Source organism: Sceloporus occidentalis, unplaced genomic scaffold, assembly GCF_023333645.1.
Source record: "Sceloporus occidentalis isolate IW3139 unplaced genomic scaffold, rSceOcc1.0.p SCAF_8, whole genome shotgun sequence".
Lineage (NCBI taxonomy): Eukaryota > Metazoa > Chordata > Lepidosauria > Squamata > Phrynosomatidae > Sceloporus > Sceloporus occidentalis.
In genome coordinates, this window is record NW_028316988.1 from 33793251 (window position 1) to 33810191 (window position 16941).

The 16941-nt window shown below is 48.2% G+C and overlaps 2 protein-coding genes across 2 annotated transcripts; both read right to left on the minus strand.

Moving 5' to 3' along the window:
• Window positions 1-1242: 1242 nt before the first annotated feature.
• LOC149308637 (uncharacterized) lies at window positions 1243-7355 on the minus strand. Its single transcript, XM_089537129.1, has 5 exons — window positions 6489-7355; window positions 5553-5742; window positions 4447-4563; window positions 3567-3649; window positions 1243-2413 (listed from the first exon to the last, which is right to left on the minus strand). Exons 1-5 carry the CDS (start codon window positions 7353-7355, stop codon window positions 2297-2299), a joined length of 1374 nt encoding a protein of 457 aa, XP_089393255.1. The 3' UTR covers window positions 1243-2296.
• A 1909-nt stretch (window positions 7356-9264) lies between these two features.
• SNX12 (sorting nexin 12) lies at window positions 9265-16560 on the minus strand. The gene is made up of 4 exons (XM_089536172.1): window positions 16178-16560; window positions 12287-12382; window positions 11960-12084; window positions 9265-10535 (listed from the first exon to the last, which is right to left on the minus strand). The coding sequence occupies exons 1-4, from the start codon at window positions 16487-16489 to the stop codon at window positions 10433-10435; spliced, it is 636 nt and encodes a 211-aa protein (XP_089392298.1). The 5' UTR covers window positions 16490-16560; the 3' UTR covers window positions 9265-10432.
• Between the last annotated feature and the right edge of the window lie 381 nt (window positions 16561-16941).

Sequence of the window (16941 nt, forward strand, 5' to 3'; positions counted from 1 at the left end):
CCTGGGACAAGACCAGAGGGCACCTGAGCCGCTTTGTTATGTCCTTTCAAGCTGGCCCTGATTTAGGCAATCCTATTCTAGGGTTTTCTTTGCATAGCTTTGCCTTTTGGGCTGAGAGAGCGAGACCTACCCATGGCTGAGTCCTTCGTTTCCCAGAACCCTTGTCTGACAATCAGCACAGGCTTTGTTGTGTGGAAGGCACCAGAGGCTATTCAGTAAGTCAGGGTTGTATATGGCTTAGCCTAGTTAGGTCTGCATGCATACCTTACAAGCCATACAAGATTGTAGCCCTCCTGTACTCAGGAAGCAAGTTTCTTCTATAAGAAGGCATGTAGACATTGTAACATAAAAAGCAATGAAAGAAATCACAATCAAAATGCTTTTCATGACAACCAAATTAATAATAAATATCTCTGAAAATATATGAGTCAGTCAGTTACAGGAAAATACTGCAAACATCTCATTAAGTTGACCCAGGCCAAAATTACTGTGTGCAATTTTTTCCCTATCACAATAAACTCCATTAGTCTTTAAGGTGCCACACAACTTTCCGATTTCTATTAACCTGATAATTTACTTAGAATATGCTCTATGAATAAAATACAGTTTATTATACATCTTCTAAAATCTTTCTCTTGTAATTTTATTTTCAACCCCCCCCCCCTCAATCTACAATATGGACATTCCTCAACATGTAATATATGCGGTGTGTATGCCACTGAATCTTCATATCCAAAACTATATGCAGGTCAAAGCCTTCCATTATGGATACACAAGCAAGCATTTTAGCCGTATTTGAGACTTCCCTGGAGCTCACATCCAGAAATCTGGATATCAACCACCTTTTAGAAATCTGGATGTGAACCATCTTCTGAGGAGGGCAATGTCTCTTCTAGTATCAAACCTGTGACAGACAGGAAAAGGCAGATGTACACACAGGAGATACCCCCCTCATTTCTACATGAAACCATTAGAACAAGAGGGCAGAGGAATCAGGAGGAAGTTAGGTGTGCAAAGCTATGTGGGGCTTGTAACTGGCAGGGTAAAGCCAAATCCCATAGAAAGATTAAAGGGTACTTAGAGTCCACTTCAACCATGCATTTCACAAACTGTGAAGCTTCATCTGGAGAATGTAGATAGAAAGACGACTTTTAAAACAATTAATTTTTTTAAAACTTTATTTGAATTTAAAAAACAATGTATGCAACATAATCTAATTCTTTTACATTATTACAACTCCTTTATCATACCACCATGTTCAACTAATATCCATTTAATTCCTATATTATATGTTAACTTCCTAGAGCATTACTGAGTTAAAACAATTAATTTTAATAAACATTTCTTTTCTGCATTAATATATTTTTAGTGAGCCCTCATGTCAACAGGAAATAATTTAACACATGATATATTAAAAGGTGCTACAACCTAGTAAGACCATGATGGTGAGAATCATGTGCATATACACAAATGTTTACAGATGTAAAGTTAAATACCGTTCTTCATTCAGTCTAAGGAATTTACTGAGCTCAATCGACAGAATACAAATTTGCATGCATGCATATATATATATATATATATATATATATATATATATTTAAGGTGTCTTTTTATAATAATTCATAATTGCCTCTATAGTCATTCTTTTTCTGCCTCTAACCTGGGAGAGGGAAAACATACTGTTTTCCTTCTTTTCAAGAAAGAAAGTGCCTTGCAACCAGGACAAGGAATCTGGCTGCATACGCAATCCCATACAGTAGCTTACCAGACATGAGAGTGCCCAGAATGATTTCTGCTCTGCCAGTTTCCCAGCTGACATTTAATCATCAAGAACCTGGAGCAATCCCATGGGATCATGCCACAACTGCTTGCCCCAAGACACCCCACGACAGGGACTGAGTTCTTGGACCTCAACCTCCAGCGCCTCAGAAACACTTTGGTGGAGGCACTGTCAGGCTGCGATGCTGGGGGGGGGGGTCGTCACATTTAGAGATTCATGAGCACAAATGTCAAATCTCAGAAGTTACAATCTCCCAGCTCAGAATATCATAACTGATTAAAAGCATAACAGCCTATAAATAGTTTGGGTAAAGAGCCACAACAGTCCATGTATATGTGTTGATTGTGCAAGCAATGGCCCTGTGATCTGGAGACGACTACAGACCTTTCATTTGCTGTGTGCCATGGTCAAAGCTCCACAGCTGCCAACACTTCTGCTCAGCACAGGCCAATCTGGCAAGAGATGCCAAGGCCCCTTCCAGTGTGTCCCACAGTCCAGCCCTACATCATGGCAGCATTACCCAGACTTGTGAACACAAGAAGAGGTACCCCTGCACTGGCAGTTTTCCAGCAGGGTCTTCAGATGTTGAACTTCCTTAGCTAGACGCTGATTTTCCTCACGTAGTTCTTGACACTGATGGCAAATTAAAAGTCATGTTAGCTTGAAAAGGGGAGACTTTAACTACTGCATAAAAAGACGACAGTTCTGAGTCATACAGGTTCAAGAGGATACTCCCAGTTAAGAAGGTAGCCAAAAGCTTCCTGCTGCTACAATACAGCAAATGAACCCTACGTGTTTCTTGATTATGCCATTGGTAAGATGTATGCTAGCAGGTGGGCTTCATATTATCTCAGGATAATGCAAAATATGCTGGCATTTCAAGAGCTCTTGGAACTATACACAGAGGCTCACCAAACACATTATAAGCCCCAGCACAGGCTCAGGAATGGATCAAAGTTCAAACATGTGGCTCAAGACCCTGTTTTGAGGTGTCAGAGCACAACGCATTGCATGTGCAGTGCTCTGTATCTTCCTGTCTCACCTGACAGCTACCAACTTCAGGGGCACTGCCACAGCCGAAGGGTGGGGGGAATTAGGGAGGCAGTGTCCAGTCGCAGCTGGAGGAATGATGTCCATTTTCTGGATCTCCAGCAGCCAAGATCCAGCACAAGAACCTCATTCCCCTTCTGCCTTGTTGCATCCCCACTGTTTCCCCCTCACCCTGGCCAGAAAGCACGCATGTCACCAACAGGACTCCAGCCATGGAGTTCTTCTAATGCAAACCCCATTCCAAGTGCAGGATCTGCAATGCAGGATTGTAGTTCTAGCATTATCCAGTACATATATCCAGCTCTTTCAGGTATTCCTCATAGAACTGGTTTCAAGATCTCTCAATATTTGGGATCTCCCTTCTCTATTTGATTGTTTGTATGTACAGCGCTGTGTAATTCTACAGCGCTATACAAATAAAGCATAATAATAATAGTAATAATACCTCAGTTTGTAAGTACTCCATAGTGCTCCAAGTTTATCAACACTTTCTCTTAAGCAGCTACACATTCTGTACTACAAAGGGCTTACAATTTGCATAACCAAATCAAATCGAGCACTTACAGAGTCCAGTTAGTTTACACAAAATATTTATATCCTCCCTTCATTTCCAACAGCAGGCACTCAATAAGCAAAAATGAGTACTATTGGGAAAATAAATGTTTTAAATGTATATTTTTCACTATTTAAACTTGCCATGATTAATTCCATCCTTCATGCAAACTCCTGGCCTTACCTGTAAGCAAGGCCCACAACCTGGAGCAGCTCTGGGGACCTGTCTCATTGTCAAAGATCCACGTGTCTGCATCCATTTCAGGCCTGAAGACAAGATACATCATTTCTTATTTCTGGTCTGGTGCAAACAGAAGCACCGTCCATCGCCTGGCTCTTTGGTGCCCCTGAGATGGCATATACTTGATACTGCTATCCCACACCTCAGGCTCTTCCTTTTGCTGCATCAAACTAAAGGTTACACTTAAGTAGTGCTCCCTTATGTGGTGAAAGACATCTGTTGATCCTAGCAGTTTCTTTTGCTCACCTTCATATTTTGCATTCCAACATGCTTCCTTTTGAGATTGGACATGGGGACGCAAACACAGGTTTAATTTGCAAGACTGATTGCTGAGGCATGCATCAGTAAGGAAATCCTGCTATTGGAGGGGGGCATGCTAATTACAGCTTAATTTCTGCTTTGATCTATGCCATGCAGTGCCAGAATATTCACTAGTCTTCCTGCATTTATGAGAGATTATTTGGGCTGCTGCTTCCCTCTGCTGGTGAAGACCCACCAGTGCAAAAAAGACATCTAGCTGGCAATTCCCTAGGCAAGAATGCATTTCACTTCATAGCAAAGCTGTCTAATTTCATGCAGGAGAATGGGGCATCCCTACTATAGCCCTGGCAGAACAAATTTCCGCCAGGGGAGAACCTGACTCTGAAGATAGGGAACAGCCCCACAAGGAACAAGAAAGGAACACCACCAGGCATTTATTACACAGTTTGTCAAAACCATTGCTGCTCTTACCATTCACTTCACCTGACACCTACATCCTATCCCTAGGAGGGAGAGTTAGGAGTCTGCACTGAACTCAAGGCACACATCCTTCTAAGCTCACCTGTGCCTTGGGAGACCTGCTTAGCTAGGATTTGCTTCTTGGCTGATTCAGTAGCCGGCTCTTTCTCTTTGGGATGCTTTTGAGTTCCCATTTTGCCTGTATTGGGACCCCCAGCTGCTGGAACACAAGCAACAGTCAAAAAGAGCAAGATATGAGTTTCAGTCCAGATCACGGTCTGACAAAAGCACAGTGCTCTGAACTAGACATATAGTGAGTACATGTTGGCTCCTACTATAATACTGGTATAGGTAACATCACCTACTGAGAGCGGAGAGTGCGCTTAAGTCCCCTTAAAAACAATGCACGTGTCCACACAGATCTTTTCTTTCTCCCCTGCCCCACAGCCCCGATCTTTTCCTATCTGCTCCTATACCCCAATCCTGCCACCTGACAAAGATTTTACTTCTAGACGAACTGTGTTGATGCACAACTTCAGCAGTAAGCTATTGCTTAAATGAAGGCAGCATTTTTGGAAAAACATGGTATTTTTCTGGGTATTTTTGTAATCTCACACTTACTATTGTCACAAGGACTCCGAGTTGGAATGGGTTCAGATGAGGGCAACGAGGATGATGTATGAGGAGAGGTTGATCACTCTTTAACTACTTCAAGGGCTGCCACAAAGAGTAGGGTGCAGCCTCAGAACATAAAACTAGGTCTAATGCAGCGGTTCCCAACCTATGGGTTGTGACCCCTTTGGAGGTCGAACGACCCTTTCACAGGGGTTGCCTAAGGCCATCGGAGAACACATATTTCCTACAGTCTTAGGAACAGAGACCATCACTTTGGAGTCACCACAACATGAGGAACTGTATTAAAGGTCATGGCATCAGGAAGGTTGAGAACCACTGGTCTAATGGTTTTAAGTTCTGGGAAGGTAGATTTCATGGGCACTAGAAGGAACTGTGGGACAGTGAGAGCGATTCAGCAATGGATCCAGTTTCCTAGAGAGGTGGGGAGGGGTCTCCTTCTCTGATGTCTTCAAAGAGGTTGGACCTGCTGGGGATGCTCCAGCTGGAGGGCATGCATTAAGCCTGAGGGCACATTTGTCCCCTTCTAGTTGCATGGCTCTAGCCCACACTCGCCCACAAGGCCAGCCAACTAACCTGTAGGGACTGGAAGTTTTGTTCCTGGAGGCTTGTTCTCCTCCCCCTGAGGCTTCAGACCCCGACAGGCCAGGGAGCCATCAAGCGGAGGTTTTTGGGTGCGATGAGAAGGAGGCTGGAGAGACGTGGCAGATTTCCTCTCACGATGCACTTCTGTTAAACCGCTTCTTGTTTCAACAGGCGGCTGTTTCTGTTAGACATGGGACCCAAACATTAAGACAGGCTTAAAGTGGGGCACTACACACATTTAACGGTAGATACAGAACTCTACAAAACATTCAGCCACATTGGGTGGTTCACAATGAAACTTCTCACTTACTCTGCAGGGAAATAAAACCCCTATATAGGGATAGGATCTGACGCTCCGCTACATTTGTGGCTTTGACTATCCATAGGTTTAGGTCTTTCTAGGTCCTCCAGTTCAACTCTTCCATCATCAACATCTACCAGAAGTTGTGCCAGAGGGCCTAGAGATGCCTAGAGAGAACACTTCTCTATCATAACAGAAGACAATCGAGGCACCTTACAATCCAAAAGAAGATACACAAGGCCCAATACCACAGTTGTTCCCCATTAATCATACATGAACCATGAAGTCCTATGAGGAGAGATTTAGGGAGCTGGGGATGTTTATCCTGAAGAAGAGAAGGTTAAGAGGCGATATGATAGCCCTCTTTAAGTATTTGAAGGGATGTCATGTTGAGGAGGGAGCAAGCTTGTTTTCTGCTGCTCCTGAGAATAGAACCCAATGGAGCAATGGATGGAAGCTGCAGGAAAAGAGACTCGACCTCAACATCAAGAAGAACTGTTCAACGGTGGGAGATGCAGCTTTGGAAAGTGGTGGCGTCTCCTCCTTGCAGCCTCTGTCTTTGGGGAGGCTTTGATCGTTTTACTTATTGACTTAAGGCAGCCCTAAAGGCTCTCTGAGGGGCTTACAATGACTATTCGTAAGGAGACTTGGATCCTGAGTCCCTGCGGGGCAGAAGGAGTCCTTCGGGGCTCTCTTCCGAGATCCTCTGCCTGGCAGAACGGGGGTCTCCCATCCCAAGACCCCTTCGGCCTCCCCGACTCTACCTGGGCCAGGGCTGCCCTTGGCCCAGGGCCTCCTCCTCCGCAGCTGCTCCTGGGCGCCGCCACTCCGGCCGACTGCCTGCCCTTCCCTCCATTGCGGCGGAGGCCCTTGGCAGCCGGGAAACGAGAAGAGCCAGAGCCAGAGCCAGAGCCAGGGGCAGCGGCAGCCGTGCCTCCGGCGGAGAGGCGCCTCTTCTTGCTGCTGGGGAGGCCTCCCTTGCCGGCCGGCCTCTTCCCTCCAACCGACGCCTCCGCTGCCCCAGGGTCCCCCGCGTCGCCTTCCTCTGCCGCCGCCGCCGCCGCCCTCGTTTCGGGAGCCGGCGTGGAGGAGACCGGAGGCGGCTGCGGAGGCGGCAGAGGCTCCCACTCGAAGGTGAGGTCCAGGCGGCTGCAGCCTTTCGAGGAGGAGGCCGAAGCCAGCCCTCCTCCTGCTCCTCCTGCGTCGAGGCTGGAGGCCTGGCTCTCGTCGTAGGTGCGGTTGGGGCTCCGCGGCGTCGCCCGGAAGGAGCAGAAGGAGGCCGAGGCCCAGGCGGCGCTGAGGGGGGTCAGCCTCTCGGTCTCAATGGTCGAAGGGAGCCTGGGAGGAGGCAAAGGAGAAGGGCGGCTCCTTTCCCCGGCTTCTCGGAACGCCGTCGCCAAGGCCTCGCACTCCTCCGCGAAGGCGCTCCGGTAGAGGAGGCCCGGCGTCGAGGGAGGGACCGGAGAGAACGACGAGGGCGACGGCGACGCCATCTTGGAAAGACTCGCCTCACAATTCTATTTTGCTTCAGAACAGCTTTTTTAGCTTTTCCCACGCCGCGCTCTCATTGGCTCCGCGCTTCGCCCAATCGGAGGCGAGCGAGCGCGCGTGCGCAGAGGCGGCTCCCCATTTCTCTTCCTCGCTGGGGAGAGAGACAAGTCACGTGGCGCAAACTAACCAATCAGAGGAGAATAAAATAAAAAAGGCCTTTTCCGCTTTTCTTCTTCCAATTGTCTGTTGATAGGAAAACGGGGCGGGGCCAGCGACAAGGCTATGGCTACATCCACACTGGAGAGATAACCCGGTTTGGCACCGCTTTAATTCTTTTTCTGGCTCAAGGCTATGGAATTCTAGGAGCTGGAGTTTGCTGTGGGGACTCCTCAACATACTCCAACTCCCAGAATTCCATAGCCTTGAGCCAGAAAAAGAATTAAAGTGGTGCCAAACCGGGTTATCTCTCCAGTCTTAGCCAAGTCACTCTCTCATAGACTCATAATTGGAAGAGACAGCAAGGGCCCTGATCCAGCCCCAGCCCCTCCTTCTGCCATGCAGGAACTCTCCATCAAAGCGTCCCCATTGACAGATGGCCATCCAGCCTCTGCTTAAAGACCTCCAAGGAAGGATACTCCAAGGGAATATATTCCCCTGTCGAACAGCCCTTACTCTCAGGGAGATCCTCCTAATGTTGAGGTGGAACCTCTTTTCCTGGAGTGCTTGAACCCATTGCTCCATTGGGTCCTATTCTCTGGAGCAGCAGAAAACAAGCTCTCTCCTCCTCAATGGCATCCCTTCTCTCAGCCTCAGAAGCAAGCAAAGGCCACCCTCCCCCCAAAAACCCTTCTGAACAAATTAGACCAAGAAAACCTAGCAATTGGGGTTTGAAGAACCAGAAAAATATACACTTGTAATGTTGGCTTCCTTTCTTCTTTTCAAAAAATGACTTTAAAATGGTTATTCTTATTACTCTCCCTGCTATTATTAACCTTTATTTATATAGCGCTGTGCATACAGCCTACCTTACAGGGTTATTGTTGTAAGTAGGAAAAGGGAGAGAGGAGGCTGGCACTAGCTGCCTTCCGGAGGAGTGACCTGTAAATGTACGAAGCAGCGGTTCCCCAATGTTGGGTTTCCTCATGCTTTAGGTGGACTGCAGCTCCCATGATCCTTAGACAGCTTGGCTTATGATTGAGGATGATGGGGGTCGTAGATCCCGAGGCACATCCCAGGTGCTTGTAAGAGAGCTGTCCGGTTAACACATAGCTCTGGAGCGTATTAAGGGTCCATTTCTAGGATAGTGAAAACTGAATTGGCTGCAACATCTGCTAAACCCCATTAAGGCAGACAACGCAGTCATGAGAGACAATGATATCACCGAATGCTTCCTTCCAAGGTTCACACAAATGTCACAAGAGAAGATTGGCTTCACAGTGGTTTAATACGAACAAGTCTTGGACATTACATCAGACAGTCAACCCAGGACATAAGATTGCTGAACTAGAAGCCCCACATCAGTATGTATGTGTATATATATCAGTATTTATATATACAGCAGCAAGAGCCTTTGATCTTCAGACTTTGTGCACCAAAGGAAAGAAGGGTTTTTTGAAAACCCACAGGTAATGCGGATTCGCCAGGCAACAGCAGCAGGCTGCTCCAAATAGGACCATCGGAGCCTCTTCGAAGAGGTGCAACCTGTCCAGAGGCAGCTTCTTCAGAGTTAGTTGCTTTGGCAGGAGAACTTTTCCTGCTCTCCAGATACTCCATCAATGAGGAGGGCATCTCCATCGCCTCCTCCACTCCACCCCAAAGCATGCAGGTTTTTTTTTTGTACAGGCTCTTCTTCCTGCCCCACGCCCCCATACTCTTACCCCCGTTGTTGAAAAGCGGACGGCGCAGAAAAGGCAATGTTAAAGTCACTTTATTACTTGTCTTGGTTCTCCCCGTTCCCACATACATGCTGCAAGACCCATATTTGAGAGTAACAGCAGTCTGAATCAACTGAAGACACTACTGCCACACACCCCCAACTGGGTCTTTCATGACATCCAGAGGACCTCCCCGCAGATTAAATATTGAACACAGAGCAGAGAACTTTGCACTCTTAACCCTCAATGGGTGCTGACACAAGCCTAGAGGAAGGTATCTGTGAATCGCAGCAGCAGCAGCATGCCAAGTTGGCCGGAACTTAAGAGCGAGCTGCTAATACCTCTGACTTGGCAAGGTTCAAATCCCCGCTCCTGCCTGGAGAAACACTGCCCTTCCACCTTAGAGATCAAGAACCAGCTGAGGAACTGGGGAGAGGCCTCATTCGCCCAGGCATCAACAAGCTTCCATTGAGAACCCACAACTCATTTGCAGTTATCAAAGGTATCTCAGGCCCTGAATAGGAAGTCCGTTTTTTGCATGTCTCCAACTTATCAGAGGCTGAAAGGATTCTTGGGATAGGATTAGCAGCTAAAACCTGAAACATTCCCAAGGGATTGGGAGTGGAAGGAAGGTCTGGATCTGTGCATGATGGCCACTTGTGAACTCCTTCTAGCTGCTCTCTAAAAGGAGTTTCCAAGCTCTTTTTGGTCTGCTCCCATACCCTCCTCCCGGCGGGGGAAACGCTTGCTGCTTTCCACTCCCATTTTGGGGTAACAGACACAAAACGCTAAAGGAGCCTCAACAACGGCTGAGGAAGGACTTTCAAGAACCAAGTTCTCCCTAGGCGGATATGCAGAGCCCTGAGAGCGCCCCACATTCTCACCCAACAAGAGAGACAGCTTTTCCACGCATGCTGTAATCCTCACCCTGTTTCCCAGCAGCCTTTCCACATCCATCAACAGGTGCAGCTCTTCACAGCTTCTCACCTTCTATACAAACACCGAAGACCAACAGAACTCAACTCTGCTGCCTGACAAAAGGATTGGGATGAGGTGGCGTGGCAGGCAACACTGGACAAGTGGGCGTGGGAAAGGAAGGGAGGGAAAGTCGGAGAGAAAAAAGCTGGTTTGGAAGAGAGAGTGTAAAAATAAATGTCATTTTTGCAGTGGGTGGGGAAGAGGAAAATGGAGGATGCCAGGCTCCCTTACTGGCGGACCTTCCCTGGGACGTAATTCCTATCAATGATCTCCTCTTGCAAGAACATGTGTAAGCAGCGCTCATTCTGTGCCAGCGGGTGTCCAGCGATTCTGCCAGGAACAAAGAAAAATAAGGTTAGCAAATGGTTACCTGCTGAAAAGTACTGTGCAAGGCAGAGGAAGATTACAATCCATGTGCAATGGCAACAAACACTGGCATCAAGTGAACCTATCCCCAGGACATTTGTGACTGGAGGCAACAGTAAGGGCCACAGATGTTATCTAGATTGGGCAGCCATTCATTCTTTCTTCATGTTTGCCACCAACTCTGCTTCTCCAGTCTCTCCTAGCATGCACAGAAGGGTTTGAGGGACAGTCTCTTCTTAGACACTGGGTGTCCTTGGATGGCTCTGTAACATCATATAAAGTATGATATCTGAGTCTGGACCTACATCTTAGCCAAGAACCAGGCCAGGAAAAATAGGTAGTGTGTGTGTATGTCTGTGCCCACACATGTGCATGTGAGTGAGAGATCGGAAACTGCAATGTGCACTAGAGGTTTCAAGTGCTTCCGGAGTGCAGCTCAAGATCCTGAAATAAGGGAAGTGACCAGTACCAGAGTCTTCCTGTTCAGTGTGTTTTCTGTGTCACTAAATCTGTGGCTCATTAGATATAAGTAAGCCACAGGCATACCAGTTTTCCATCAGAGCTACTATCACAACTCCTCTTCCCTCCAGACAAATGGATCTTAGGACAGTAATTTAATAATGCACAGCAGAGGCCTAATGCAAATGTCTTCCAAGGAGAACAGTGTACTCAAGGACTGGTTGCTGAATCACAGTTTTGTGTGGTTTAGGATGTGAGCATGGCCCTATTTCCTCCTTGGCAGAAGCACCAAGGGAAGGCAAAAGCCTAAGTCTGTTAAGAAGCCTTGCTGAAAGACAGGCAGACAGTGGCAACAGAGCAGTGGAAAAACAGATGCTCTTTGTCTAGTTAAAATTCACGGCTTCCAACGTGTTTTACTTTTATAACTACAAAGGGGTATTTATTTTACTTCCTTCCGACTTTGGCATTTTTAAATGATTTCAGAGTCAAGGATAATTATAGGCAATCCACCCCATAATGATACTGATAATTTGATCAGAGATCTAGGCATCTTCCCCGACTATAATTCCTCTTCTCAAGATTCTGGAAGGACAAGGAGTGGATAGTAAGACAGTTTGTCTGGCACAGATAATACATCAGCTTTCTAACCAAAGCAAAGGAAGTCTCTTCTTGCTTATCTGGGGGACAACAGAGGAAGTCTTCTGCTAACCTGTGCTGCATTGTTTCCACTGTCCTTACAGCACCATTCACTATTTGGAGACAAAAGCAGTGTGTGGAGGCACACTATCAACACTCTTCCAGAAAATGTTGGTGCTGTCTGTCTTTCCTGTGCCAAGCAATCTAAGACCCACGTTGTCTTGTGACACATGCCACCTCTCCAAGAATCCCTCCAATTGCCCACAAACAGCACAGACCCATGTTCATCTTACTTGTTTATGAACTGTTCTAAGCCCTGTCTTCTTTCTTCTATGAAGGACTCCTCAAAGATGCCCTCATCTCCTCGGAAAGGGAGCTGGCGTTTCAAGGCTTTGCCAGGCAGCGGAGGCACTACAATCTAGATGGGGAGAGCATAATATCAGAACGGGCAGAGATGGGGCAGTGCCACTACTGTCTGATGGTGCTTCACACAGCAGAAAAGAGTCTGGGCATTATCTCTGCCATGAACATGCAGAGGAGACCATGGCAACTATCTACACTTAAGAGCAGCAGTAGGCACAGAAGGAGGTGCAGAGTTGATGCTTCTGCCTTGCACTCACCTTGCTGTCACGTTCCAGCTCATTTTTCAGCCACTCAAAGTCACTGTATCGTCGCCTCACGCAGGACTCTTTCAGTTTGAAGATAGGTAGGTTTGTCTGCAAGGAGAAAAAAAGGATATAGGCCTGTTACAGACAGGCCAAAATAAAGCTGCTTCGAGTCACTTTGGAGGTATGGTATTTCAATGATGTATGTGTCCTACGAGTCTGGAAGCTGCACCAAAGCTGCACTCTAGTCCTTAGGACTGGAATGTGGCTTTGGTGTGGCTTTTGGACTCTTAGGACAGATGCATAATTGAAATACCATACCTCCAGAGTGACTCGAAGCAGCTTTATTTTGGCCTGTCTGTAACAGGCCATAGGCATAGCTGAGTTAGCCAAACCTCTGACATTGAAGCTCCTTTTTACAAAGTCTTCTAATGTCACCAGCCCCCTTTTCCTCCTCATTCTCTGTCTAGCTGGATAGTTAACAGCATCAACATTTAAGAGGATGGTGAAGGAGAAACACAGTGTTGCTTTTGCAGCAGCGTGTCTGCAGCAAATAATGCAATAAGCAAAGCTGAAGCAAGGAACAAGCAGGAGTCTATCTATAACAGGCAAGGCAAAAAGTGCAGAGAACAGCTGAACAACAAAACAGTGAGAAAAGGGGAGAGCTCTCTCTACATTCGGTCACCAAAATGGAAATCGCAAGAAAAGTGGAGGTTGGTGAAAGAAAGATAAATGGACGCATTGTGGGGAAAACCTGTAGGTCTCTAGAAGGTTCAAAATGTGTTTGCTTCCTTGCAAGAGGCTCAATGGGCCTTGGCTTTTTTGTTGCACATGTGCATGTTATTGGTTCTGCATAACAAGTTTGGGAAACATGTCAACATCCTTTTTTTTGTGGTGTAGGAACTTATTATTTCCATATTATTTCTGCCTCTGGTAATTATGGGCCTAAACAGACAGGCCAAAATAAAGCTGCCTCGGGTCACTTTGGAGGTATGCTGTTTAAATGACACACGCATCTTAACAGGCCAGAAGCTGCACCAAAGTTGCTTTGGCATGGCTTCTGGCCTCTTAGGATGCATGCAGCATTTAAACAGCATACCTCCAAAGTGATCCGAAGCAGCTTTATTTTGGCCTGTCTGTTTGGGCCCTGTGTTACAGAATTAAGGCCCAGGAGCACATCTAACTGAGGTATATATGCATTTGACAGTGGCTACAGAATCTCCCTTTAGTTCCAAAACAGGTGACAACACAATAACCTTTCTGCTGCATCTGCTTAACTCACTCCTAGACTTCTATGGTAAATTTCCCACCACCATACATCAGACCTAGATGCTTAAGACACACACCCCTAGCACAAGCAACAACCGTCCCTATCAGTCTTAAGAGACTACTTCCTTTTGCTGCATTCCAGATCACAGGCAAAGTCTGAAGTGTGGAAGGAAGGCAAAAGCAACGAGCATATTACTACCTGCACTGGAGGAGGGAATCAGTATAATGTTTTTGGAAGGCTTGTTTGTGGCCAAGAGGATGACTCTGGGCATTGCCCCAGCCTCCTTAGCTACCATTAAGTGTGAAATGCACAGGACAGCTCAGCTTTAAACCACTGTATTACTTCTCTCTCTTGGTTAAGGCAGCTCATCCAGATAATTGCAAACTGTGTGCAATCAGGGTCCATAAAACTGGTTGCCAGGTCTCTACTGTAAACATGATTTTGGCAATGAGAAAGAAAAAAGTCTTCACTACAAAACAGTGGGAGAGTACAACATTTTGCTCAGCACCACCCAGAAAGAAAGGAAGAAAGAGCAGTGGTGGAAGTACTTCTTTCACAACTGCGCCAGTCTACATCTTGTCTCAGTGCCCAGCATCACGCACTTGGGAGGAGGACGATACTGGAAACACCCACCCTTTGCCCCTGTAATGTCTGCAAGCAGGGCAAACAGGCACAACAAGGACATAATTACTTGCCCCTGCGGCACAAGGTGGGAGAAGGACCATCACCAGTTACTACTTCTACAGTCCTCTGCTACCTTACATATTTTGCACTAAGGAGAGCAGATTTGTATATGCCTTTCCCCACCAAGCACAGGTGAGCCACTGATATGTTTTGTGTGGGACAAGGTATCTCAACCCAATCTCTCTAGGGAAAAGAGAGACAATCCCCTATTAAACCAAGAGTCCTTCTGCCAAAGATTCAACTTCACTTTTTTGGCATACAACACACAACTCCTTCATGGAGAAAGTTTACGCAGCCATTCAGCAAGCTGCACCGAACTACAGTCCAAGATCCATGACCTTGAATATCCGCGGAGGGGCGACCTGCGCTATTTCCAACGGCGCGCACGGCCCCATCCAAACCTATGAGGCTCGAATATGCGTGAGCCTCCATTTCCATGGTGGGCTCCGGAGCAGACCCCATCCGCGAAAACGGAGGGCCAAGTGTATTTGTGGGTGAAGAACAGTCACGTATTTTATACCCCTTTTATCCTTGATCCTTGTTTGCATGAGGAGCCCATGCAAGACTGGTTCATCCAGCAGGCTAGAGACTTTTCCAGCTGCAGCTGACTCTGTGGTGCCTTCCGAATTCAGCCTCATCCAGCAAGAGAATATTCGGGACAGTTAAACTGTAACGGATCGGGAGACAAGACTACCAGCGCTGAGCCTTCTGGAATAGATGTTAAATGAAACCGCAGGCGCCTGTTATCAGCCGGCAGCAGCACTAAGCCTGGATAGATACAAGGACACCCATTTGCCCTCCTGCTTTGTTCCCTGCTGCCTCCTCTTTCTCCTTTCCACCCCGACCCTCATCCAGGTTTTCGGGTGCAAAGTCCTCTCTCCTTGCCGGACATCATCGCATTGCACAGGCTGATGCCTCTGTGGGAATGAAGGTGATCTTTATCTGTAATCTCAGTGTGGCTTATTTCCAGGTAGAAATCCAAAGGAGGAACTGGGGGGACTGGGAGGAAACGTGGAAGGAATGGGGGGATTGGGAACAGGAGACAAGGGGGAGATTGGAGGGAAGGGGAGGGGGATTGGGGACAGGAGACGAAGAAGTGTAAGTCCAAAACATGCTGCAGAAATAATCCAGTTTGAGACCGCTTTAACTGTCCCGGCTCAAGACTGGGGAATTCTGGGAACTGTAGTTCTGTGAGACATCCAGCCTTCTCTATCTGAGAGCTCTGGTGCCACAATAAACTACAGTTCCCAGGATTCCCTAGCACTGAGCCAGGGCACTTGAAGCGCTCTCTAACCGATTATTTCCGCAGTCTGTTTTGGACCATTTCCCCCTTTTTAGGGCGTTTCTACTCCGCGTTTCCCTCCAAAATCTGAGAGCGTTTCTCCTTCTCTGGGCGGAGCCACAAAAACAGACCTCTTTAACTGTTGACTAATCCATTTCCCATTCATTCAATAGGTTTATAATAAGTTGGAGGCCGAGGGGCAGGGGATGATGGGCTCTGGAGGTCAGGGAGATGATGGGGCATAAAGACCAGAGGGGATGATGGGCTATGGAGGCCAGAGAGAAGGGAATTATGGGTTCTGGAGGCGAAGGAGGGGATAATGGAACCTGGAGATGGGGGGATGATGGGTCTTGGAGACCAGGGAGATTATGGGGTGTGGAGACCAAGGGGATGCTGGGTCCTGAGGTCCAGAGGGCAAAGGGCGATGGGTTCTGGAGTCCAGAGAGAGGGAATGATGGGTTCTGTAGGCCAGGGAGGGGATGATGGGTTTTGGAGTCCAGAGAAGGAATGACGGGTCCTGGAGGCCAGGGGAAGGGATGATGGGGTTTGGAGGTCGGGGAGATGCTGGGGAGGAGGGGACGATGGGCCTTGGAGTCCAGAGGGGAGAGGATGACTGACGGGGCGTGAGAACCGGAGGGCAGGAGGGTGCTGGAGGCCAGGGGACGCTCACCCGCATCCGGAGCTCGTAGCTGGTGTATCTGGCCCTGCCGACGCCCACCGTCTGCGGGTTGAAGATGTCGATCTCCAGGAAGTTGCTGGGCGGGCCGTAGGCGTCCGTCAGGTCCTGGGGCTTCGAGTTCAGGCGCCGCGTGTCCGCCACCGCCGCCTCCGACATCGTGAGCCTCCCGCAGAGAGCCGCCCTCAGAGCCGCCACAGACGCCTTCCCCTCAGACGCCGCCGCCGCAGCAATACATGGCCCCCGCCCCGGAACCTGCGCCCACAGCCCGGCCCCGTTTCCGCCCTGCATAACCCCGCACGACATCCATGGTCCGGGGCTCCGCAGCGCTACAACCCCGCAACCAGCATCGACGTCACCCTTGCGCCCCGCAATGGCTGGGCTGTACTGGAGAAGAGTTAAACATTCATGGTCCGGGGTGCTGGAGCCCCGCTTGGTACGGAACCTGAGTGAGGCAGTACGGCACCGCCCGTCTCCTGCAAAAGGGGAATGGTCATCCACGTTCCCGGGTCCCCGAATTGTAATAATAGAGGAGGAGAACCGGTGGTGACGCGAGGCGGTTCCCGAGTGTGTGTGTCCGCGCATGCGCAGAACGGCCTTGCTGGGGTTGCCTAGGCTTTTGCAGCTGCAAAAAGGGAAAAGCTGGCTGCTCCTCGGAAGAGGGCAGCATCTCTGACTCAAGCCAGGAAAGCCTGGATTTAGATCCTCAAAAGCAGCAGCTCAGGCTGCGGGACATCCCCAAGGCCCATCATCCCCCT